The sequence below is a fragment of the Chaetura pelagica genome, unplaced genomic scaffold, assembly GCF_000747805.2.
Source record: "Chaetura pelagica isolate M959 unplaced genomic scaffold, ChaPel_1.0 scaffold20, whole genome shotgun sequence".
Taxonomy (NCBI): domain Eukaryota; kingdom Metazoa; phylum Chordata; class Aves; order Apodiformes; family Apodidae; genus Chaetura; species Chaetura pelagica.
This window is the reverse complement of record NW_009951958.1, coordinates 6,162,779-6,189,151: the sequence shown is the minus strand read 5'-3', so window position 1 is coordinate 6,189,151 and position 26,373 is coordinate 6,162,779. Positions and strand designations below refer to the sequence as shown.

At 43.1% G+C, this 26,373-nt stretch overlaps 1 protein-coding gene across 1 annotated transcript in view; it reads left to right on the top strand.

Annotated features, from left to right (window-relative positions):
* Window positions 1–23,711, top strand: part of ATP13A4 (ATPase type 13A4) — a 42,107-nt gene extending 18,396 nt beyond the window's left edge. Inside the window, exons 12-30 of the mRNA XM_009999978.1 lie at window positions 3,278–3,466; window positions 3,770–3,831; window positions 4,218–4,368; window positions 5,747–5,830; window positions 6,491–6,644; window positions 7,231–7,342; window positions 8,536–8,660; window positions 9,642–9,805; window positions 10,852–10,974; window positions 12,052–12,131; window positions 13,056–13,098; window positions 13,973–14,082; window positions 14,881–14,977; window positions 15,637–15,709; window positions 18,265–18,439; window positions 18,903–19,117; window positions 21,380–21,468; window positions 22,896–22,976; window positions 23,490–23,711. Of these exons, the coding sequence (XP_009998280.1) occupies window positions 3,278–3,466; window positions 3,770–3,831; window positions 4,218–4,368; window positions 5,747–5,830; window positions 6,491–6,644; window positions 7,231–7,342; window positions 8,536–8,660; window positions 9,642–9,805; window positions 10,852–10,974; window positions 12,052–12,131; window positions 13,056–13,098; window positions 13,973–14,082; window positions 14,881–14,977; window positions 15,637–15,709; window positions 18,265–18,439; window positions 18,903–19,117; window positions 21,380–21,468; window positions 22,896–22,976; window positions 23,490–23,711 (2,349 nt within the window). The remainder of the gene's footprint in view (window positions 1–3,277; window positions 3,467–3,769; window positions 3,832–4,217; window positions 4,369–5,746; window positions 5,831–6,490; window positions 6,645–7,230; window positions 7,343–8,535; window positions 8,661–9,641; window positions 9,806–10,851; window positions 10,975–12,051; window positions 12,132–13,055; window positions 13,099–13,972; window positions 14,083–14,880; window positions 14,978–15,636; window positions 15,710–18,264; window positions 18,440–18,902; window positions 19,118–21,379; window positions 21,469–22,895; window positions 22,977–23,489) is intronic.
* The last annotated feature ends 2,662 nt before the right edge of the window (window positions 23,712–26,373 follow it).

Here is a 26,373-nt window from a genome sequence, read left to right as displayed (position 1 = left end):
CCAATAATAATTTCCTCTGAGGTCTTAGCAGATCTCATACAAGCCCTGTGTGTCTTACCAACGGCCTTCTGCATGCTAACTGCCTCTGTTTGTGTGGCCTGCTTATACGTGTAATTATCAATGCATGTAATTAGCAACAACTTTCTACAGCTCTTAAAATAGGAGGTGCCAAGATCTTAGCACTCTGTAAATAGGTTTTACAGAGTTTGTGTAGCACTTTTTGTACATTCCTTGAGAAATCACAAGCAAGTCGTAGGTTAAATGGAGGACAGACTGACGTGTCACTGCAAAAAGTCAGCTTTCCAAAAGCTTCAGGTTAGATCAAAGACCTGTCCCTGTCCACTGTGTCTGAGAATGACTGGTATCAAATGCTTATGGAGCTGGTGTAGTTTTCTAACCTCTTGAAAAGCAAGGTTTAGTGGTTCAGTAAGCTGTCTTTTGTATCTAGATCATCTAGCTGTAGTAGCCACTGAAAACCTCCCAGGGTGTGGTTTAATATATTTCTGAATTAATTTAAGCCTTGGACTTGACAGCACCTGTGGCAATGATTCCCACAGCTTCCTTTTATGTACTGCATAAAAATGGTATTAAAGCTGCTGTCTAAATCACTGAAGAAAATGTAATTTTTAGTTTTAGTAGCAAGTAGCTGCCTTCTGTTTGATGTTTCCTGTACTGTTCATGACTTGGAGATCACAGCCACCCCTTCAGACACCTTTTTTCTATATTACAGAGCCCTGAAAAGTGCAGGTATAAATATAGATCCTAGAAATGTGCTGATGTTACAAAGAACTCCCAATATTTTCCTGCCTTTTTTCCCCCACCCCCATATCTTTGGATTTGGTGGTGATGGGAGGAGAGGCAGGGGTGGAAGGGAAATAACCTTCACTTACTTATCACTCAGCTTAATATCCGTGAGAGCTTTAGGGAAATAACTTCTGCAAAACCAGCTATCCTGATTAGTTGAGTCACCCATATCTCCACTGATTTTTTCCAGACCTCTCCAGGAGGTTTTTGGGATATCTCTGTGAAGATTACATTAAGTCTTCTCTAATCTACCATATACATCAAGGGTTAATTAATTCTGTATTATAATTTAAATTGAATTTCTCAGTATAGAACTAACACTTACCATGTCAGGAAGCAGCAAGGGCCAGTTGTTCCCTCGGGAAGGCAATCCAGGAGCTGGGGATGGCAAAGCACAAATAGTGCCAACACCCACCAGGACACAGTCACAGAGTGTCTGAACACAGTGATGAGATCTGGGTGCTGGTAACAGTCCATCAGTAGTCCCAAGCAAGGCAAAGTGGTAAATAATCCAAGCAGGCCAGTCAGAAGCAGACAAGAGACAAAGCTGAAACACACATCTAAAGCTCTCCATCCAGGAGACAGTGCTAGAAGAAGGCACATGTACAACACAGCTCAAATAGAGGTTGAAGGCCCAGGCCTGAGTTTAAATGGAGCTCTAGAACCCATGATCAGAGGGTGTGAGTACAGGTGAGGCTAGTGAAGGTAATTAAGGCCTATTAGTGCACTGAGGGCCCAGCTATATTGATCTCAATCTCTGGAGTGTTCACCTGAGACCCTTTTAAAAACAGTTCACTATTCCCGTGCATCAAGGTCAATACCAGAAATAGTTGTACACTGTAAACAACAGTTCAGCAATTTTTATACCCTAATTTCTTTAGAGCTTCTTCTAAAACTTAGAAGAAAACATTTCATGCCTTGATAATTATCTGTTAATGTAAAGCCCAAGTCCTGAGTTTCAAGTTTGATTCTACAATTCAGCTTTTGAGTAATTTTTCTCCTTTGGAATAATCTACAATCAGTTGGCTCAGAAGATTAGTTCCCCTCAGGATATCAAAGAAAGTGTATTTAAGAACATAACCTGGTGTCTGATTTGCATTTTTTTTCTTAACTTCCTATTGTAATGTGTAAAGTACATGCTGATGTTATCACAGTAGTTGAAACTGTCTTGTCAGACTGGCAAGATTCAGTCACATGATATACTTAATGCTTTCTCTTCTGTGAGTGTGTTTATCTAAAGGTGCTAAGTATTAAATTCTAACATAAACGAGATACAAAATATTACCAAACTTGTGCCTTCTGTGATCTGAAATACTGCCAATGAGGGTAGAATAAGAACGTGATGGAAATTCAGCACATGAAGTGCAACATGATTTATGGGCAATGTCCCAAGCTCAGCAGCAGTAATAGTAGAACTCTATGATGGTTTGCAGATCCTTCTGAACTGCAAATTTCTTTGGTTTGCAGTGTCTCAGTTCTTGGGCTCCAATTTGAAATGCATTCAGTCCTTCAGCAGTGACATCAACTATCATGAATAACAATGCTGAGACTCAGCATGTTGGCAGTCAGTTTTACACTGACCTCTAAGCTCCCAAATCAGAGATTGCTCTTAGAAATGTAACTTTTACTTCCATGACTATTCCTGCAGGTAAAAGCAATTTCCTTTCACAGCTCATAGAACATAAGGTAAGACAAAATCATTAGGTCATGAATTCTGCCCTCCTTTTGTTGCACCATCCCATATGTCTCACCTGTCATAGTCCAGAGCTGTGCCTGCAGGCAGTTGGGTGAATGCCCATATAAATGGCAGATTCCTGTGTGCTGTATCACGGGAAACTGGGCTTGACTGAGGGTGCAATAACGTAGCTGACATGTTTGAACTCATGTGCTTGGGGGGGACTGAGCTCTACCTGGCAGGTTGCTTGCCATGGAGGATGAAGGAAGGCCTGGAGGCTGCTCTTCAGCAGTGGTGTAGCCTTAAAGCCTTTGGTTAAACCAAAGCAATTGATTTTCCAGGGAGATGAACACATGATGGACCATGGGCAGAAACCAGCACAGCCTGAAGCACCAGCAGTGGAGGAGAGGAGGGGAGAAGAAGGCTACACTCATACAACCCAAGCAGCACTCCTTGGCACCCTCTTGCTGACAGCTGCCTTTGTTTTTTTTTTTGTCAGGAGGATGCAGGAGAAGTGGTGAAGAGCTTTGGATGTTATCACTATTGCTGCCATGGAGGATGAAGGAAGGCCTGGAGGCTGCTCTTCAGCAGTGGTGTAGCCTTAAAGCCTTTGGTTAAACCAAAGCAATTGATTTTCCAGGGAGATGAACACATGATGGACCATGGGCAGAAACCAGCACAGCCTGAAGCACCAGCAGTGGAGGAGAGGAGGGGAGAAGAAGGCTACACTCATACAACCCAAGCAGCACTCCTTGGCACCCTCTTGCTGACAGCTGCCTTTGTTTTTTTTTTTGTCAGGAGGATGCAGGAGAAGTGGTGAAGAAGGCTTTGGATGTTATCACTATTGCTGTCCCCCCAGCTCTGCCAGCTGCCTTGACAACAGGGATTATTTATACCCAGCGAAGGCTGAAGAAAAAGGGCATCTTCTGCATCAGTCCACAGAGGATCAACATGTGTGGACAACTGAACCTCATCTGCTTTGACAAAGTAACTGCTGTGTGGTTCTTACTCTCTTACTAGTGATGGGAACCGTAGGGGTGGGAGAGTGTGGGATTTGATCAAACATTTCCATTGTGTTTTAGAAATATACTGATGAGTCTTACAAACTTCCATTCGTGTTTTCCATTGTGAATTGTAGTTCTTGGGGTCTAAAAATGGGCCGGTAGCACTTCAACTCTGCACTGCTGTGCTGGCATTTGCTGGACAGCAACTTCTTAAAATCAGTCTTGTTTTGTGTTCCTCTTGGAGTTGTCATGTGGGAAGTTAATTTAAATGTACATTTTAACTCAGACTGGCACCCTAACAGAAGATGGCCTGGATCTTTGGGGTTTGCTACCCTCTGAAAGAAGCAGGTAAGGCTCCATGACACATTAATGGCATTTCAATTTGGTGGGATAGTAACTGGACAGTGCTCAGACTTGTATCAGCCTCAGAGCTCATGAATCATTACACAAGCTGCAAGAAATATCTTTTACAATAATTTGTTCCTCTGTCCATTCCAATGGACTCATTAACTATGCAGAATTCACCTGTTCTGAGCATTTGTATCCCAGCCTTTCACAGGTGTGTGAGAAATAACTCACAGAGGAGCACAAGTCCCCAGAAACATGCTTCTGGCTTGACCACAGAATAGGACTTCAGCAGCCCTTTGACTTAGGATCGTTGACTTTTTTTTCCTGTTAGTCATATGTTGTTTGGTGTCCTCTGATGATAATGTTTATGTTCTCTTTTGGGTTAGATTCCAGGACATCCACATCTTCCCTGCAGACCACAGCCTGCCTTGGGGCCCAGTGCTCAGAGCAATGGTGGTTTGTCATTCACTGATTGTGTTGGAGGGCAAGATCCAAGGAGATCCACTGGATGTAAAAATGTTTGAGGCCACTAACTGGGTAAAGCTGTTGTTTGTTGTTACGCAAACAGTGTTGGGGAGTTTCCATGCTCTTGCAACAAATAAATGTCCCAAGCCCTTCAATGTAAACAGCCACTTCCCACACAGAAATAAAACAGCTAAAACCCAGAAGAAATGCCACATGCTCAGGCCTTCAGAAAAATGTTCCTTGTTTCTGTCTAGTCTTTCACTTAGGAGTACTTTGAATACTTAGCTCATTTGACTGGAAGACTGGAAGGTGTGCAAACCCCACTGGGGCACCCACACTGACCATGGCTGCTGCCAGATAACAAGGAACCTCAGATTCTATGCAGATTAAGACTGCTTTTAAAGAAAAAACAGACTAGTGAGAGCTTTGATCTAGATAAAAGATGATGACCTTTGTCAGAGCTCTGTCAATGCAGAGATATTTGTACCATCTTCAGGTCTGAAATCCCATGCTGCTGTGAAAGCACTGCATGCAATCTCTACCCCATTGCCTACAAACAGCCTCAGTGTTGCTATTTACTCCCTGAGCAGCTGCAGGGCAGGAGGGCAGAGGGCAAAAATGACCATTTATGAAAACTGAAAGGCTGCAAATCTGAGATGGATAAGAGGAAAACAGTCCATGATTACTGGGTTGAAGGTATAGCCACAAGTCACTGCTGACAAAAGAGAAGAGATCCAGAGCAGGATTAGCTATTTAAGTGGATGACAACACCTGTATTTGACACATCTGTTTTGTATCTGCAAAATACCTAACCCAGCCAAGTTCCAAAGAATAAACTATCCAATAATGACAGGAGTTAGATGATGGTTTTTCCCAGGGGCATCACCTTGCCACCTCAGCCTTAGGCTGATGAAACCCATCAAAGTTATAAATTGAAAAAGAATGATCCTGTTAAATAGCTCCTATGAAACATGAATAATTGTGTGCCCTTTGAAACCATAAAATAATTTTGCTCCTCACAGTCCAACTGTGATGATTTAAAAACCCAGCTGATTTGTGAATTAGTTCAAAAGCTGAGAGGATGATGCATTCTACATTAACAAAACTCTTATTTATTGTTTTCCCATCAGGTTTATGTTTTATCTACAGATTTTTGCATATTTGAATGGGTTGTAATGATTAAAGGATTTATTGTCAGTGAAAGGACATTATATATTTCCTGTGCAAGACTTCAGTGTCTTAGTGAAGCTGGTGAAGCTCTGGATTTGATTGTCAGGCAAAGCAGTGGGTTAACTACTGCTGGAGCTTTTAGTGTGAGATCAGAAAAGCCCCCTCAGGAATGAATAAGATACTTTGTTGTAAAGGAAGGCAAAGCTCTGAATGATTTCCTGAGGTTCCTTTCAGCTCTGCTGGTGCTGTGCTCTGAAAGGTTTTGTCTTTCAATTCACAGGTGATAGATGATTCCGGTGGACACCAGATTGAAGGTCAAGAATCCACACATGCCACATTTAGACCTGGGCCTAAAGCCAGCAGTGTAAGCTATTTGCAAGAGCCACATTCCTGATCAAGTTAAACTATCACTGTAAGGGCTACCTTTCAGTAGAGAAACACTTGGTTGTCCTGGTCCAAGGCAGTTTTTCCACTCATCTTTCTTGAACTGCCTGGAGAGAGATTGCCTTGCTCTCTTGTTAAAAAGAGGTGCCTGGGGGAGCTTTCTGCTCACACTGGAAGCAGCGGGTTGATGAATGACAGGTTGTCCAGCTCCAGAATTTGCCTATCCTGGTGGCTTGAGACTCAATCCAAGCTCAGCTGAGTGGTGAAGATCTCTAAGAGCACTTGGGGCTGCAGTGGAGTCTGGTCATGCACCTGGGGATGCTTTCAGTCATCCATTTTCCCTTTGCAAGACCAGTGTAAGGCAGTCTTGTTAAAGAAATAAAGACTAGTTAGCTCCTTTCCATAAATCACATCTAATAGTCTGTAAAACTGTCAGTGTACTTTTCTTACTGTTTAAGCTAGACTTTTCTGCACAAATTTCACCTCCTCTTTATGTGCTGATCCTTTCTGTACCACTGTGACAAATCAGCCTGGTATACATGGTTAGCTTCTTACCATGGTCCAAAGGACAGAAATAAAATCATTTGACTGAAGTTTAAAATCCTTGCTGCAGTATCCAATCCACTTGCTTTTCTTCTAGGCTCCAGTGGAAGGACTTATCATTTTACATCAGTTTCCATTTTCTTCAGCCTTGCAGAGAATGTCTGTCATTGCTCAGGATATCGGTGGGGAGCAACAGGTCTTCACAAAAGGTGCTCCAGAAATGGTAGCCATGTTATGTAGAGCAGAAACAGGTAACTAACATTTATAAATGCTTCCTAGAAACACATATGTAAAAGTGTCTTCTGATGATGCAATGGAGTAGGAGGTCCAGATGAATTTTCTGGATCTAAGACTTCGTACTTCAGCCTGAAAAGTTAGATTCTCTCTGTAGTGCTCTGATGCTGAGCTCTCATAGAGCTGCTCTCAGCAAAGGAGAACTGCCAAGAGACAAAGTGCCAACTCCTGTGCAAGGTGTACAGTCTCTGCCAGAATAGGTATTTGAAAAAGTTTTCTACTGGTCCAGTATACACCAAAAAAAAAGTTTTCTTTTTCCTCCAAGACTTGGGCAGGCAGCTAGAAGAGCACAGCTCCTTCATGACACAATGGAAGGTGGTAAGTCTTTGCAGAATAGTTTAGGACCCAAAGTGCAAAGTGTCAGAGGAAAGACAATGATTTTCTTATTGAGCAAAATTCAGTTCAGCAGTTTTCCTTAATGTCCTTGGCCTATGGGCAGACCCTAGGTATGCTGTCCTCTGGGACAGCTTCCCTGCTCCGAGGCTTCCTTTTACTAGAAAGAGTGAAATGCCCTGATAAACTTCTTTTTCCTCTTTTGCACAGTCCCATCGAACTTTGAAAGCCAACTTCTGCTCTACACAGCACAGGGCTTTAGGGTCATTGGACTGGCATGTAAATCTCTGCAGGCAGGGAAGCAATCTACTGATCTAACAAGGTAAGCCACAGACTGCTTCTTATCAGCCACATTCAGCCATGGGCTAGTGGTGCCTCACACAGCACCATTACCACAAAAACCCTGCCAAGGGAAAGGCTGTAGTACAGAGTTTTGTTAGATTTAGCCAGAGGGAATCTGATTAAAACTGGATATAGGTCTCTCTGAGAATGGGTAGAGGGCACTTCACTATCCCATGCTTATATAGCTTATAAATGTCCAAAAATCCTTGCACATTTCTTCACTTAGGATCAGTCTAGGAAGTATAATTCCACTACATTCTGAGGGCTAGTACACCCCTCCCTCAGTCCATCATTTCTATCAGAATTCTTGAAGATTTATCCAGGCTTTCAGCTCAACAGTTGGTTTTTTTTTCCCCTTTGTTCCTTGATTAAGCAAAGGCAGCAGATGAACTCCATTGTATCACCTGTTTTCTAGCCCAGTCAAAGTCAGCAGACTGTCCTCTGCTGTTGGCTTGATCCAGTCCTTCAGCTTTCCAGCTTTAGCTCTTTTTAGTTTCTAGAGAAGCCAGCAAAATGTTCTGCTACACTCATGGTATTAGTTTTCCTAACAGCCTCAGGCAAGAGCATTTGCACATGACCCCATCACCTTTTAACCAAATCCCTCCAGCTTTTGCCTGTTGTACTCCAGAAACATCATTTCTGAAACATTTGTGGTTACTTAGCATCTACTGTCCCTTCTGTTTGCTTATTAGCTGCAGGTCCTAATACAGATGGAGCTCACTTGCTCTTTCAGAGAGCTTTTTGCTTTGCTGAATGGGCTAATGACATGGAGGCAAAGTGCAAGTGGTTTGTTTAATTCTTGTGACAGGTGTCATAACAGACTTATCCAATCCAATGAGCAAGTGTATGTGATATGTCCCAGATTTTGCAGTTGTGTCTGCAGTTCTAGCATACGTGATGTATATACTGCCAGGAGAAAGAAGAAAGCTGGAGGTCAAACACAAGATCAGCAGTGGAAGCAGTGACTATTCATGCCACCACTTGCTGCCAAGGGGAAGCAAGCCTGGCTGGTGTTGTAATAGCACTTGAAAAGACAGACAGCCTGCTGAAAACTAACAAGTTATTTTAATTCTTTTGTGTTAGAGGGGATGGTTAATAGTTATAACTGGCTATCAGCAAATTCAGAGCAAAAATGGGCCACATTGAATCTGCCTGTCTGTTCTTCACCTTTAGGGAGGAGGTAGAATCTGATCTAACATTCCTGGGTCTATTGATAATGGAGAATCGACTAAAAAGGGAGACAAAGCCTGTCCTGGAGGAGCTCAGTGCTGCCTGCATCAGGAGTGTTATGGTTACAGGTATCATTATCTATATGGCTTCTGCTCTGGCAGGGAGTTCAATGATGTTTGATTGAACAGTCTGCTGCTTTCTCACCACCACTGGTAGGAAGGCACAGACATTTTTATCTTTCAGATAGTAACAGTCCAAGAAGCATCTGTGTTGTAATAATGATGTGAGCTGAACCCTACACCTGTATGTCCCTGACAGCTTCACCAGGCTGTGTCAGATACCTAACTCTCAACCTATCCCTCTCTCACCACTGATCAGAGCCTTCCTGTTCCTCTGATACTTTCCAGTGAGTCCATTTGCTCTCCCTGGTAAGGGTATTGGATGACATGCATAAAGACAAGTCATGCAAGATCTTCTCATGAAATCTTGTTGCCATAAATGAGCAGAGAAGGAGCATGAATGTCAGGACAGATCACTGAACTTTATGACATCTGCTAACTCATGCATACCAATCCCTATTTATCCCATTCTTCTCCTTGAAAAGCTGGTTTGGATTTGGAAAAGATAACCCTCATTTTTTCCATGTTCCAAAGACATTTTTCCAGCAGTGACATAGATCTTGTCTTCTTGGACTTCACCCCTTTCAGTGAACATCCTACACCAAGGCCATCAAAGACTAGTTGAGAATCAGAGATCCTTAGCAGCAGCTTAGCAGTAAATTCCTTCCTTTTTTTTTCAAAGCTTCTGTTCATATATATTTTTTTCTTTTTTTTTTTTTTTTTTTTTTTTCCCTAAAACTCATAATCTAGAAGCACATTCCCCATCTAGGTTTCTTCAAGCTGAAAATATTCCATTTCCAGTTGAAAATATGTTTAATTATTGAGGCAGATGTAATTTGGAAAGTTTTGTTCTTTATAAAAAATGTTCCTAGGCACAGACACAGATATCTTACTGATTCTTGCAGATATATTTGAAAACTTGGAATTCAGGAAAGGGCTAATGTTTCCTCCATAAACAATTTTAGATAACATCCCCCTTGATTATTTTAGGTGACAACATTCAGACAGCTGTAACTGTTGCCAAAAATGCTAGGATGATTTCTCCAATGAACAGAGTGATTCTTGTGGAAGCAAACAAAATACCTGGATCTTTTTCAGCATCTATAACCTGGAAAGCACTAGAAGAAAACAAATCTGAAGATTATGGAAGCCTGGTGAGCATATAAGAAGCAGGTGTTGTGCAGCAGGAAAACAAACTAAGCTGGAATGCTTTAAATAATGCAGTGGGATTATTCTGGTATAACAGAGACCAGTCATTGAGCATCATCTGTGTGTCAGAATGTTATATGCTAGAAAAGTGTTTAAAAAGAAGGGATCATAATAGAAAATGTACTCCCCTAGAACTTCCTTCCTAGCATATTATCTTATGAACACAGTTTTGCTAACTGCTTAGTGAGGTTTGACAACAGCTTTGCAGAAACCCAGGGCAGATTTTTGTCTCCCCCTTATGCTTAGCTGATGCCAGTTTAAAGCAGGTTTCTTTTCCCTGCAAGGTAAATTTGATGGTATAGAGATGGACATAAAATCTGTGGGACTGCATTGAATGAGCAGGTAGAGACTTAGCACTTCCCCACACCTGCCAAATTAAAACACAGATTAACTAATTAGAAATGGCACATACACAGTGAAAGACAGGATAGATAAGGTAAGAAATTATATTCCACCAAGTATCTCCACAAAGAAACTGAGACAAAGACAGCTACTCTCACCCAAAAAAGCATGTCTGGAGATGCTGACCCTTCTCTGAGAAGTATTACAGTCAGGCAGTCAGTAGGGAATCTCTGCAAGGACTGTTAAGGGGCCACTTTCTACCAAACCTCAGCCTGAGCAGCATCTTGACTGTATTTAACTGCAAAAATAAATGTCTAGCAGTGGTGCCCATGTGCTCTCAAGCCCCTCTCACTCACAATGCAGCCCATCAGATTGGCACTGTGGCATAAATTCTATCAAACCTGGCAAAGCTGAGGGCCAGCTTTTAAAACCTATGAAGCATCCAGTTCACACTGAAATTAATGGCATTATATGCCTAAATTCCTTCACAAATCCAGGCAAAGGCAAGGTCAGGGAGACCCAGGTCTCTCAGCGTCTTCAAAAGCACAATCTCCATGATATGTTGTTTTCTTTGTAGTAGTGCTTGGGTGATTGCACATAGTAGCTTTTAAGGTGTTGGGAGCAGCACTCATTCCGTCTTGTTTTATAGGAGCACCACAGTCAGCCTGGAGGAAGAATCAGGCTGGCACTGGGATCAGGCCAGTATCATTTTGCCATGAGTGGAAAATCTTACCAAATTGTAGCACAGCATTTCAGACACTTACTCCCAAAGGTAAAGTCTGGATTATTTAACTGGGGTAGGCTTGCCATTCAGTAAATTCTGATATAATTAGAATCGGATATAATAGCAGAGCCTTGATATAATTAGCTGAAGAGATGTGTACCATGACATCTTTGGGGAACAATCCTTTCCCCAAAATACCTGTTGTCTTCAACCTTCAGCAACCCCACTAAAAAAGGGTCATCTGAAAGGCCAGGCAAAGTATGCAGCTGTTCAGTGTCCTCAGTCTCTACAGCTGCTATACTAAAGGCCCACTGATACTTTTTCAGGTCACAGAAGTATCCTTTCTTGAGATAGTCTGTGCCAAGGATGCACAGAGCATCTGGGCCAGTCACTATAGGGTGCAGCAGGAAGGAAGTTGTCTTCTATGATCTCTGACCTTCCTTTGAGCTTACGTAGATATATGGAATGGAATATCTCTGGCCAATTTTCTTGTCTAATTCAGCCTCCTATGGGGCAGGTCATAGATCTGCCTGTAGTGTCTGAGCCAGCAGAGTAAGGATGTGACCTTGAAGACCCAGCAGTTAGAAAAACATCCCATCATTTGTTATCATTCCTAGCTGGAATGCTCTGCTACTAGTTAAAAGGAAGCTTACTGAAGGAAAAAAAACAAAAAATCAGTAAAAGGAAAATTGGCTTAATCCTTGCTCAAACCAGGACAACATGACTTAAGACATTTGTGCCATGTGCCTGGCCCTTGCACAGCACTGGTTCTGTAATGTTTTGGAGAATAGGGGAAAATGTGGTATTACACAGCATGCAATGCAGCAGGACTTGTCTGTTTTATGGAAAGGATAGTCTCACAAATTATCATCTACTAAATCTATGCCTGGTAATCTGTGTTCATCAGGTAACTCAACACCAGGCTTCTTGTGCTTATTGTCATTGCTATTTTTTCAAGATATTAATTAAGATGCCTTTTATCTTTGATCATCAGCCTTCCCTGCTTTGGATTCTAGCATCAGTTGTTTGGAAATGTGAATTTTTGGTGATTTCTAATCCATATTATCACTGAAATCGCTGTGACTCAAGTTCTTAAAAAATCACTTCCTTTTTCTCTCCTTATAGCTCCTGCTGAATGCAACAGTTTTTGCTAGAATGTCTCCTGCTCAGAAATCCAGCCTAGTGGAGGAGTTTCAAAAGTTGGAGTAAGTTAATAATGAGTCCTAAGAGTTTGGAAGTGTTTGATGAATTTCCAGGCTTGAAAATAGTATAATTTGAGCTAGTTTTTGTCTAACAGTGTTTTCTTGAAGTGCACAAAACTGACAATTCCACAGACATACTGCTTGTCAAGCAAATTTCAAAAGCCTGTTGAGGTCTGAAGTTGGTTTGGCAACCCATCAAAGACCTAACAATCCCATAATTCTGGGTTTTGTTTTTCGCATCATCCTTCATTCTTCCCTTTGTGGGCCTGAAGGAGGGGCACTTGTCTATCCAAGATTTCTAGGAATATCTCCCAGCACTGCAGCATCTCTGATGCTGGTGGTCTTTTTACTGCACTGTTGCTGACTCAGTGCGATGGGCTATAAAACATGGCAGAGCATCTGGTTTGGTGTGGCCTGTGCCACTCACAGTACAGAAGTGTTTATGTGTTCCCTAGTCTCCAGATAAATTGTTAAACCTATGTTCTCCTTCTCTCTCTGCTCCCACTGCCTCTGTCACTCTCTTCTTGCATCAGGAGGTTCTGGCAGGACCAGACCCCAGAGCAGTTCCCATTCATGTCTATTCCCAGTGAACATGAGGTGCCAGTGCCTGTGATCCTTCCTTTGAGCAGGGCTGTCACCATGAGGGCAGGAGACTGAGTCTGCTGTAGTGAACATAAACCTCCATGCTCATGTACCCTGCCATCCACTGCAGCAGAAACTGTAGGCACATCTGAGGTGCACACCCAAGGCCCATGCACAGCCCAGAGTCCCAGGCTTGTATTTCAGTCTTTCAGCTTTCCAGAGGGACTTTTAGTAAGAAGCTCATATGATCTGCGTAAATTACTTCTATGGAGGAGGTTCTGCTTCCCTCCTGTTTATAGGTTTCACTTTCCCTGGAAATGAACTGGAGGTCACTTTATTTTTTAGTTACTTTGTGGGCATGTGTGGAGATGGAGCCAATGACTGTGGGGTAAGTGAAAATTCTTTATAATATATTTATTTTAAAAATTAGAAATTAATGCAATTCCAGTAGAGTATCCTAGACTGAGCACATGCTGGAGATGGGGGTGCTCTGCTTATTCACAGAGCATCTGTACTGGCACCAGTACTGCTTCAGGCCTGATCCCACAGTTGGTCTTTACCAGGCAAGAGCTGTCCCAGATACACATTGTTGAGTCTGTGGTCTCCAGGGCTGATTAATTTCCTTTGCAAAAACCACCTGAAGATTCTTCAAAACCTCCAGTGGTGTTTCTGTCAATATATAGAATGTCTTGGGGTGGTGAAGACCGGGGTGAGAAGGAGTTTCCATGGGGAACAGATGTAGCCCTTCAAGGTTTTTGTAAACGCACACTTTAGAATTTATTTTTTCTTTTTCCAAAAGGAAGGGTCCCTGTTCAGGAGGGACTCAAAACTCCCTTCTGGGGAGGTTCAGTTCACTCCACGACTTCACGCCTCCTTGTGGCAGTGAGAGCAATGCCACCAAGCAGTCGCCCTAACAAAAAATCCCCAGGATTTTCCTGGGGGAAACAAGCAGAGAACCTAGGCTGTTTACATAAGGTGTGACTGCAAGTAAGTGCAAGGAGGCAGAGCCAAACCTGTGTTCTGCAGCTGGTAGTGGATGGATTTGGGGTCTGTAGAAAATGGACTTTCCCCTGCTGTCATCCCTGTTCTTCTTCTGAACCTGATGTCTCAACCACACTCCTCTGGAGGAACTTTTTGGGTGGAGAACACCCAGGGAGTGAGGAGGGACTGCTGTTCACAGAACACATCCTGTGATAAGGAGCCACTTCTTGGCTGACATGTCTTCCTGGTGTGTGAGTGCTGAGGAAGAATGTGACTTTCAGGCTTTGAAAGTGGCGCACGCCGGGATATCCCTGTCGGAGCAGGAGGCATCTGTGGCTTCACCTTTCACATCCCGAACCCCCAGCATAGCGTGTGTGCCAGAGCTCATCAGGTAAGTGTGGGATTTCTTCCTGTTAAAGAAAGAAGACAGTTTCCACTCCTCTCAAGTATTAGTGTTGGATGTTCCCACCAGGCCAGAATGCACATATCTAGAGAAAAATAAATGTCTTTGACCTTGAAATTACCATTTGCCTTGTTCTCACCTGAAATTCCTGGAAGATACATTAATTCCCTGAAAACTAGAGGAGGAAGGTATCTACAGCTGAGCCTCATGTCACCAGCAGCATTTTAAATGCAAAAGAAAAACAAAATGAACAATACTTCATAAAGTTGAATCAAATTTCCCCAAATCAACCTGTACACTACTGGTAGGCCCTGCTCCTGGTAACCTATGCAAGCAAAATGTCCAGGGCCCAGATTTTACCTACTGGGACAGATGAATAACCAAGGAGGTAGCATCACCTTCATTGAATACTACATATTCACTGCAGGAGGAGAAGACTTGTTTGTTTGAGCTTACTGAACATCTGCTTGGCTTTGTATGTTTTTCCTCCTATGGAGTTTCTTACCTGCACTATTTCAGTCAGCAGGGAAACTTGCTAGGGGAAATTATGACCTTGAGAACACAGATGACTCTAATCAAGCCCTTCTGCTTGCAGCAAGATTTCTGCAAGTGAAGATACTTCTTTCATTCAGTCCATATTTCTTTCTTTCACTTTTCAGCAAGGTACTGGCAGAGACTTCTCTACTTGTGATACACCCTTGGTTTTTTTATCAGTGTTTTGAGAGGACTGACAACAGGAGCAGACCTATGACCTGACTGCTGTCCTTTATTCATGTCTTCATACAGGGAAGGTCGTGCTGCCCTTGTCACTTCCTTCTGCATGTTCAAGTACATGGCACTGTACAGCACCATTCAGTACCTTGGTGTTCTTCTACTGTACTGGGTATGTCTTGGGAACATGTTGGCCAGAACTGTATGAGCTACTACTCCCTTGTAGGAGAAACATGGCATAAAAGCCACAATAATATTAGGATATGGAGTTTTACCTATCTGAGCTGCAAGTGTCTTTGGCGTGATTACAAGGTCCTCTGCTGAAAGCTGGAAAGATTCTTCCCATTAACTTCAGCCAGTGGACTCAAGATCCAAGCTGGGAAAAAGAAGGCTGGAATACTGGGCAGTGTTTTGGATGAGGGCATATGTCTGTGAAAAGGGAGAATCTGGTGTAAGCATGTGCAGTTGCAATTTATTCAGTACTTAAAGCATGAATTAATTTCACAGTAAGCAAAATCCCCTGGAGTGCCTTAAACCATTTTAGCATGACTTCTTCCCAGACAGAGAGGAGGGCTTTGCATTCAGAAGTCACGCAGCATTGAGAAAACAAGTCTCTTCTAATAGTCTTCTTTTTTATTGCATGGAGTGAACCCACTGCTGAGTTTGTTGGCAGGGTGGTGGATTGTGTGGTCCCCTTATCTGCTAAGTAGCATTTCAGAACAAGCAGTGGAACATTAGCTCCATGAAAATACTACAGCTCTCAAACCAGCCTGCAGCAAATGTCTGATTTGTGACCTTTTTTTTTTTTTTTCTTTGTGTTCCTCTTTTCAGCAACTAAACTCCTTTGGGAATTACCAATTTTTGTTCCAAGATCTGGCTATTACCACTGTAATTGGTGTGACAAGTAAGCCCCATAGTCATCCTTTGTATTAATGAGAGAATGATCTCAAATATTTTTCATCTCCTTGGAAATGCATAATTCTGTGTACAGAAAGAAAAGAGACTACAGAGAGTATAGGGTATTTGAATCAGTAGAGGAAGTGACTTGCTTGAGACAAGTTTTGAGATAATCTGGGGAATTCTGATTCTTGCATTTGCTGAGCATGTAGGTTGTTGATAACTGGGTTGTTATCTCTAAACATAAAGGTAAAACCAGAGCTAATGTAACGGAAAGTTTATTCAGGCTTTTCCCTTTTGACTTGGAAAGGCAGATTGTGAAGGTAGCTAAGCAAGTGAAGATACTTCTTTCATTCAGTCCATATTTCTTTCTTTCACTTTTCAGCAAGGTACTGGCAGAGACTTCTCTACTTGTGATACACCCTTGGTTTTTTTATCAGTGTTTTGAGAGGACTGACAACAGGAGCAGACCTATGACCTGACTGCTGTCCTTTATTCATGTCTTCATACAGGGAAGGTCGTGCTGCCCTTGTCACTTCCTTCTGCATGTTCAAGTACATGGCACTGTACAGCACCATTCAGTACCTTGGTGTTCTTCTACTGTACTGGGTATGTCTTGGGAACATGTTGGCCAGAACTGTATGAGCTACTACTCCCTTGTAGGAGAAACATGGCATAAAAGCCACAATAATATTAGGATATGGAGTTTTACCTATCTGAGCTGCAAGTGTCTTTGGCGTGATTACAAGGTCCTCTGCTGAAAGCTGGAAAGATTCTTCCCATTAACTTCAGCCAGTGGACTCAAGATCCAAGCTGGGAAAAAGAAGGCTGGAATACTGGGCAGTGTTTTGGATGAGGGCATATGTCTGTGAAAAGGGAGAATCTGGTGTAAGCATGTGCAGTTGCAATTTATTCAGTACTTAAAGCATGAATTAATTTCACAGTAAGCAAAATCCCCTGGAGTGCCTTAAACCATTTTAGCATGACTTCTTCCCAGACAGAGAGGAGGGCTTTGCATTCAGAAGTCACGCAGCATTGAGAAAACAAGTCTCTTCTAATAGTCTTCTTTTTTATTGCATGGAGTGAACCCACTGCTGAGTTTGTTGGCAGGGTGGTGGATTGTGTGGTCCCCTTATCTGCTAAGTAGCATTTCAGAACAAGCAGTGGAACATTAGCTCCATGAAAATACTACAGCTCTCAAACCAGCCTGCAGCAAATGTCTGATTTGTGACCTTTTTTTTTTTTTTTCTTTGTGTTCCTCTTTTCAGCAACTAAACTCCTTTGGGAATTACCAATTTTTGTTCCAAGATCTGGCTATTACCACTGTAATTGGTGTGACAAGTAAGCCCCATAGTCATCCTTTGTATTAATGAGAGAATGATCTCAAATATTTTTCATCTCCTTGGAAATGCATAATTCTGTGTACAGAAAGAAAAGAGACTACAGAGAGTATAGGGTATTTGAATCAGTAGAGGAAGTGACTTGCTTGAGACAAGTTTTGAGATAATCTGGGGAATTCTGATTCTTGCATTTGCTGAGCATGTAGGTTGTTGATAACTGGGTTGTTATCTCTAAACATAAAGGTAAAACCAGAGCTAATGTAACGGAAAGTTTATTCAGGCTTTTCCCTTTTGACTTGGAAAGGCAGATTGTGAAGGTAGCTAAGGATCTATGCCTAAATGAAAAAGACATAAACTGTTTTGAGTAAACTTGTATTTGAAGCTGCATAAACAGGAGACCTGAGAGGAAAGAGAGGTGAAAAAGGAGAAGAAAGCAATGACAGATGCCAGACACTAAAGAGCAGGAAGTTGTAAGCCAAGAAAAAGAGAGGAAACCAGTGGAAAGAGAAAGACAGGGTTATTGAGATAAAGTGAATGCAGGGAGAGGTTTAGAAGCAGAAAGGGGAAGGGCAGGGGCATGAAAAGCATATAGCAAAACCAGGCAGCTTTCTTCCATCCCTGCTGAAAAACAGACAACTGGAAAAGGCTGTGAGTAAATCAAGCCTAAAAGGATCAGCCACAATATAGTGTTCCAAGTTACCTTGCTGCAAGTAGCCCTTTGAAACTCTGTATCAAGGCTCTCTATAGCTCCTTTATTCAAAGTCCAGATAATTTTGTTCAACCTAAGAGCAGATGAAAACGTGTTAGGTCAGCTAATGCAGTCATCTACAAGCTCAAATAGCTGAGCAGTAGGTGCTTAGTCCAGGAGGATGCATAGAACATTGGGAACAAAAAGTCCCAAGACACAGTTGACTGAAAGAGAATGGGAGAGCTTGAGCATATCCTTTAATCCTTGGGCCTGACAGCAGCCAAATAAAATAAAAATCCAACACTTAATTTTAAAAAATGCCTCATGATAGTCAGATGCCATTACTTAACTTCTTCTGTGACCAATAAGATTTTGTGAGAAAACAACTGTATTTTGTACTTGATATAGTATCTCTGTGAATTTTAAAGAAAATTACAGACTGCAAAAATGCTGACCATTGTTAGCAGTCAGTAACACACAGCAGCACTGCTTTCATTTTGGACACACTAGTAAACATGTTTGTGCATCTTTCAGTGAGTTTCACAGGTGCCTATCCAAAGCTGGTTCCCTACAGGCCTCCTAGCCAACTCATCTCACCCCCGTTGCTGCTCTCTGTTGTACTTAACATCCTCTTCAGCCTCAGCATGCAGATTTTTGGGTTTATGGTGGTCCAGCAGCAGTCTTGGTATTCAAAGACCAATATACACAGGTAGGTCCCCTTCTTGGGACTCTGGGTGACTCAAAGCAGACCTAGTGGGACAGGTCTGCACAATACTATTGATCAGCTTAACTACAGGCCTGATCAGCTGCTGCAGGCAGGCTCTGTGCTTCCCCACAGAGTGAAAACATGTTGATCAGTGTTTTCTGCAGGTCCCTAAGCTCTCCAGCAAGTCTGCTGTGCAGTACAGTGCATGTGGTGAGAATGCTTCTGCTGAGCATGAAGAGCAGTATTTGGTTGCAGGGGAGATCAGGGTATCCAAGTAGGTTTGAGCTCAGGCTCTGCCAGGTTCAGCAAGCTCAGTCCAGTGGGTAAGATTGAGGACATTGCCAATAACCTACATCCTTGTGATAACAGCAGCAAATTATGGCTGATTCCTGACAATGGTAGTGGAAGCTGGAGGAAATAAGCAGGACAGTGATCATTCTCTGATCAGTGTTACACTCTTTTTCAGCGCCTGCCTTTCAATGAACAACCACACGGATAATTCTTCCTCTGTTTCCAGCCTGGGGCTCCATGGGCTAAGAGATGAAGCCCATGGGCAGATAGACAATGGCTACAAGAGCTATGAAAACACCACAGTGTGGCTGCTAAGTACCATCAACTGCCTCATCGTAGCACTAGTGTTTTCCAAGGGAAAGCCTTTCAGGCAACCCATCTACACAAACTGTAAGTATGGGGAGAGAGGGAGGGATCTGTGAGTAACTCAACTCAGAGATTAATTCACTGGGGAAAGATTAAAACTTAACTAAAGTGATACCAGTCAAAAAAAGCAGGAACCCAGTATTTGATTTCTAAATTACTAAAGGTCACCTTTTCAGAAGCTTTAGTGCCAGTGGCATCTTGTAACCAGCAGCTCGCTGAGCAGGGCCCACATTTGGTGCTTCTGTATGGCTAAAAACTTGGCCCTGGTATTTGGATTTCTGAAACAGACAAATGGAGTTTGATAAACACTTCTAAGGAGTAGCAGGAAGGTGGTAGCAACTGGCAGAAACATCATGTTACTTCAGGCAGGCTGAATGGGACAAATCAAGAAGAGCCAGAATAATTTTGGAGGAGTCCTATGACTGTCTCCCTGTATGCTGGTTAAGCAGTATTTGATAAGACTCATGTTTAGGGCATTCTTTTGGGCCCATCTCAGAAGAAAACATACAATGAAATCTGGGCATTTACAAAGGCCCTGTTTCCTATTCCAGAACCAGAGACATTTAGCATTAACTAACTCTATGACCAGTAACTTCTCCAAAGAGGAAACATCAAAAGAGGCAATACCTTGAAGGAACTGTAGGGAAGTCTAGTAGTTCTGTTCTGCCTCTGAAAGACTGTCACGTGAAGAGAAGATGAGAACACGTGATTGTGGCAGTTCTGGAAGTTGCAGTGAGGCACAGGAGAGCTGTTCTTTGTGGCACAAATCCTGCAGCTCTCGCACAAAGCTCTGCTCAGTTTTGGGTTTTTTAGGCTGTTAAATTGATGCTGCAGGCTTTATGGCTTTGGTGTTTGGGTGTATTAGTAGTGAGGAAGGGACATTCCTCCCAGATAGTACAGGAATAGGTAATCAGTCTCCCTAAACCTGACAAAATTGGATGATTGGCTGAGGCGTGAAGTTTGGTGCATGTCAGCTGAAGAGAAAATGAATTTACTAATTCATGGAACATTTGCCTCTGGATGAGGAGGGCAGTGGATCCTCAATTACTCCAACTATTTAAGATCCTGATCAAGAGTAAAGACTTGATATTGAAATTGAAGGCAGAGATCCTAATCATATCAAAAAGAGCAAGATGCTTCATCCTGGACATCTTACTGAATGATGGGAGACAGTGAGCTCAGAGTGAGACTCACTGGAAGATGGTAAGGCTTCTCAGACCTGAGAAGTCAGATTGAATGTTCAAAATACTTGTTTGGCATTTTAAATATGTGCTACAAGGTTGGTCTCAGCCTTACATATATCAAAAAGGGGAAGTGTAATTCAACAAGGGGAAGTGCAGAGTTTTACATTTGGGGAAGAACAACACCATGTCCCAGTACAGGTTGGGGGCTGACCTGCTGGAGAGTAGTGTAGGTGAAAGAGACCTGGGGGTCCTGGTAGACAGGAGGATGACCATGAGCCAGCAATGTGCCCTTGTGGCCAAGAAGGCCAATGGCATCCTGGGGTGCATTAGAAAGGGTGTAGTTAGTCGGTCGAGAGAGGTTCTCCTCCCCCTCTATTCTGCATTGGTGAGGCCGCATCTGGAGTATTGTGTCCAGTTCTGGGCCCCTCAGTTCAAGAAGGACAGGGAACTGCTTGAAAGAGTCCAGCGCAGAGCTACAAAGATGATTAAGGGAGTGGAACATCTCCCTGATGAGGAAAGGCTGAGGGAGCTGGGTCTCTTTAGCTTGGAGAAAAGGAGACTGAGGGGTGACCTCATCAATGTTTACAAATATGTAAGGGGTGAGTGTCAGGGAGATGGAGTTAGGCTTTTCTCAGTGATGACCAGTGATAGGACAAGGGGTAACGGTTGCAAATTGGAGCATAGGAGGTTCAAGGTGAATATCCGGAAAAAAATTTTTACTGTAAGAGTGACAGAGCACTGGAACAGGCTGCCCAGGGAGGTTGTGGAGTCTCCTTCACTGGAGACATTCAAAACCCACCTGGACAAGTTCCTGTGTGATGTACTCTAGGTGACCCTGCTCTGGCAGGGGGGGTTGGACTAGATGATCTTTCGAGGTCCCTTCCAAGCCCTAAGATTCTACGATTCTATGATTCTATGATACTTGACTGAGTAAAACTGAAGTTTCACTCTCTTTGTTCTTCTTTTGCTGAAAGTTCCTTCCTATCTCATGGAATTTTGTTGGACTGACACAGAAAATGATTACAGTCTTCTGAGGTAAAGACAAACATCTGAGATTGCTCATAAACTTGTGGTTTTATTTGGTTGTTCTTTTTGCCTTCAGATGTGTTCATACTGGTGCTCATAGGGCAGCTGGGCATTTGCCTTTTCTTGGTGTTTGCTGATATTGCAGATGTCTACTCTAAGATGGATGTGAGTATTGGTGGGTTTTCTTCCTACTGCTTGTCCCATTGTTAGTGCACAGGGGTTGTTTTTGACAAAAGACAAGCTTTTGCAAGGATACAGGGCTTGTCTAAAGACAAATCATATTTAAAGAGATGGGTTTTAGATGATGGGATTGAAGAACCTTCTGGAGAAATGGTATCTCCAAACTAAGATCTGTGTATTCTGACAACTGGACAGCTACACATGAATGTTTGATTGTTTCAATTAGTTGTTCATGCAACAGAAGATTACATCAGTAAGCTTGTCATGCTTGGTAGGTTGGTGGCTTGATAGTTGTGGAGATAGGAGAAGAAAGGGACTAGGTCCTGCAAATTTAAACTAAGGCACCATGCACTTTCCCAGGCTGTGCTGAGAATGTGCTGCTCTGCACACAGATACTCTTGCCAGTCAGCAGTCACAGCAGCTCTCAGTGTGGGCAGACCCAGTTGAAGAATCTGCCACAGGATGGCACTTCAAAGCAAGTCTTAGTTCTATTGTGGACTGTGGGGACTCAGGACATGGCCAACACTGCAGCTGTGAGGGGCTAAAATGTCTCTGGGGAGAACTGCAAAACTCCCAAGCTGTCTGAATTGCTGAGAAGAGAAAAGGAGGAAATGGCAATAACAGATTCTGCAATAGCCTAGCCCTGGAGAAACTGCTGATTCAAATGTTGTATCTGAGCTGCATCTCCAAAATAAGCTGAGCTACAGCCAGAAAGCCAGTGCTGCCAGCTGTGGGAAGCTGGAGTTGGAGTTCAAGAACCGCTCAAGACTTCAAACTACTTCCTATATTAGAAAGAACAGAAGCATTTAGATTCAGTTCTGGAGCATGATTTTCTCTGCTGCATCGTAACTTTAAAAAGCATTTTATCAATAGTTCCTCAAGACCAGTAGCAATACTGACTCATCAGCAGTGTATGGCCAGTGTGGGATTCTGGTGAAGCTGGTGAAGGGTCTAAAGAACAAGTTTTACGAGGAGGAGCTGGGGTGGTTTAATCTGTAGAAAAGGAGGCTCAGGGGAGACCTTCTGACTCTCTACAACTGCCTGACAGGAGGTTGTAGCAAGGTGGGTGTCAGTCTCTGTTCTCAAGTAGCAAGTGGTAGGGTGACAGGAAACAACCTCAAATTGTGCTAGGGAGGAAAAATTTTTTAACCGAAAGGATTGTCAAGCACTGGAATAGGCTGCCCAGGGAAGTGATTGAGTCATCATCCCTGGAGGTATTTAGAAGACGTGTAGACATAGCACTTAGGGATATGGTTTAGTGGTGGAGTTGGCAGTGTTAGGTTTATGGATAGACATGATGATCTTAAGTCTTTTCCATCATAAATGATTCTATTACTCTATGACATAAGCTCCCATCGGTGTCTTGTGTGCCACACGTTGTTGAACAGCTTCTCCTGCTTTTTTTTCCCCAGCTTGTTTGCACCCCTACCATGTGGAGGATCTCCATGGTGATAATGCTTGCAGTCACATTTGCTGTGTCTTTCCTTGTTGAGGTGAGTATGCCTCATGGAATGTACTTTTCAGCACTAACTGAAGAGACAAAGAGGTCAGGTCTCATTCTTACTCGTTCTACTTCAGCCCATCTTAGGAATAAAACAGTAAAACAGGAGCCATTGCTGCTATGTCTTCCTTACTGTCTTTCCCCAAAGTCCCACATCTGAATGATCAGACATAAGGGAATGCCAGGCCCAAAAACCTTTTCTTTCCTCTGGTGAGTGGGATGTGTCAGGCCTTGCCCCAGGCTAGGGAAATATGGGCAGTCTTTGGTGTTTTCTGCTCAGATCCTGAAGACTCTCAGGAGGAGCTGGTCCCAGTTTTCTGGTAGAGAGTTCTGGTGGAGCTGCTATGAGAAATGGTCAGTAGAAGGCTATTTAAGGGATATGGATGAGCAGGACAGGGTAGAAGGACTGAGTCTTTACTACTTGTCCAGTGTATCCCCTGTGGATGAAGAGGGAAAACCACTGTCCAGGTCCTCCAGAATCTTCTTTTCCCTCTTGCTCTTACAGGAAGCTGTCATTGAGAACAGATCCTTGTGGCTGCTGCTGAAAAAGACCTTCCAGTACCACTCGAAGAGCCAGTACAAGAGACTGCAGCGAGTGTTAGAGCAGGACTCAGCCTGGCCACCTCTGAATGAAACCTTCTTCTCAGATTCTGTGGCAATACCAGTAGAAGGAAATATGGGAGGCCATAGCAATCCAGCATTTGACAGCAATGAGGATGCACTCTGAAGGAAACTGCAGTGGACATGTGTTCAGAACAGGTGCAGTTGGCTGTAGCAGAACTATGTGATGTAAGAAAAGAGGAAGGACTGATATGTCACTTCCTCTTCCATTCTAAGACTAACCATCTTTGGATTGTTTTTTAAATTAACTGGGAGCAGAAAGCTGGCTGCAGCAGCATAAAGCCACAACAGTTTTTCTCCTGTCCCCTTGCCCATGTATGAATGGCTGCCAGGTGCCAATGGAATGGCTTGCTGGACATTGGCATGGCTGAAACACCCTATGCCTGCATCCCTTTCTTCAACTGCACTACATAGTCCATTAATGTGGGGGCTCCTCCAGAGGAGAAGCAGCTAATACTGATACCAGCATTCTTCTGAGGAGATCCCCTTTGAGAAAGCAAGTAGAACTTAAACCTCATAGAGTCTACTGAACATAGGTAGGTCCTGGGATTCTTATAGTTCCTGGACATCCAGGTACTGCTACCTGGTGTCTGGCATTTCTTAGGGTTTTTTCCCCTTCTGGCAATACTTGGCTGCTGGGGACTCCCAGCTTGTAACACAGAGAGAGCAGTAGAGAAACAGAGTAAAACTCAGCTGCTTGATGGAAATAGTTGTTCTGTAGGAGTTTTAGAAAATTGTTTTGTGAATTCTGAGGTTGCATAAGGGCCAAGAAAGACTGACAGCCTTGTACGTGGCTTCCACAGTCCCTGTCTGCAGTCCAAGCTATGCAAACACAGCTGAAGAATCCTTTAGAAGCCTGAAGCTCCAGGCTCGCTTTCTCATTTTCCAACTGCCAGTGGATATTAGTTGGATAGACCCTCAGTGATCTTCGCCAGCAGACACTGTCCATCCTGGTCAGCTTTCTGCAACTAAATCAAAGGGACAGACTCCATGGAGCAGAGCCAAGCCACTGAGCCATGCAGCCTCTCCAAACAGCTAATTTCAAAACTTGATTTTCCTTTGAAATACACTTGTCCTAGTTAATGAAAGAAGAAAATAACTTCTTTTTTTTTTTTTTTTTTTTTTCCTTCCTATTTTTTGTGACTTGTTTTTATAGATACAGTCATCACAGTTTTTGTCTGCTCATCAGCTCTCTAGAGCTCAGCCTGTTTGGCAGCACTCACCACCAACAGAAGAACAAAGCTCAATTCAAAGGATGCAGACCCTCACCAATAATAGCTGTAGGTGTACAAAATATCAACAAGCCAGAACATTTTATAAGACATACCAGCTGTCCTCTCACATAGAGCATCTTTTGTCTATGGAACTTGATGCACAACACGGCTCTTCAGGACAATTACAGAGGAAGCTGCGAAGACAAAGTACCTGCCAAGGATCAACACAAGGAAAGCACAAATAGCTGGTACCTGGATCACCACTTCAAGGAGAGGAAACAGAGAATTCAGTTATCACATACTGCAGGTGTCTGGTGCCAATAACTGAATTTAGAGGACTCACTACTTGCTCTTAGGGCTTCTGAAGTTTTCATGTTGGAAAAATAATCCCAGAGCATTCTGCACTAACATCCCCCACCAAACAGTGCTTAACCCTTCTACAGCCTTTGTCTGTTTTGTGGGCAGATGGCACAAAGCCCCCAGGCTAGGAGGGTCATTATGTGCTGCATGATGCTTCTGTGCACCATGGACTAATTGCCAAATGTGTACAAGGAATGGCACAACCTCAGCCAAGCCAGGTTGTGCAAATTGCTTCCTGGTTGGCTGTTGGCAATGGAGACACTAATGCTCTTTTAAGAAAGAAACTATGTCCTTTGTGTCTAAAATATGAAGCATATTTGTCCCTGTCTGAGAGTAATCTGATTTCACAGTGTCCCTTGTGGCTGATGACCACAAGAGGCGCTTGTCACTGACGTAGTTTTAATTACTCACTATAGGTCATTGTAGGTAAAAGGGAGTTCAGAAAGATTCATCCACATCTTGTTTTAATCTAATTAGTACATCTCTTTGGTACTTCCTAGATGATTAGCAGGCAGGGTTAGAACCCAAGCCTTCTGCTTTATTGTGTAATTGTCCCAGCCTCTTCTCCTAGCCCACAGGAGCCCTCTTTCAAGAGGAGAGTCTGGAGGGAGAAAGGGGAAATCAGGAGATCATAACAGGCTCTTTGTCCTGAGCCTACAGATTATTTGGTAGATTCTGAGAGAAGTGCTTTTGGACATGGGAAGGGGTTCAGTGAACAGGAGACAAATTTCATTTTTGTCTTACTTCCCTCTCACGCCCCACCCAAGGCCAGCTACATCTTGATAGATAGCTCCCAACCATGGAAACCAGCAGTTTCCCTCAACCATTCATCAATGAACCATGTTCTACTACTACATGCAATCACCACACACGTGCCAGCCAGTGTTGAACAGCTGCTCTGAGCAGAGCTGCCTGTTGCTCTAAAGCAGCAGAGCTCTGTAGAGGTCACAGGAGCTGCACCCTTGGCACTGGCAACTGCTTTCTGTTCCTTGCACTGAACCTCCAGTCTGCTACTCCATTCCTCTTTGTGATCACTGTTACACTTTGCTCACTGCCCAGTCACTGCTGACTTACATGAGAGCCTTAAGCTGCCTCTCACGATGCTCTGTTACTGCTCCTGTTAAATCTTTACAACCTTTCAGAGCACAAGTTGTACAGGAGCATCCCATAATTTCAATACAGACTATAGAGCAG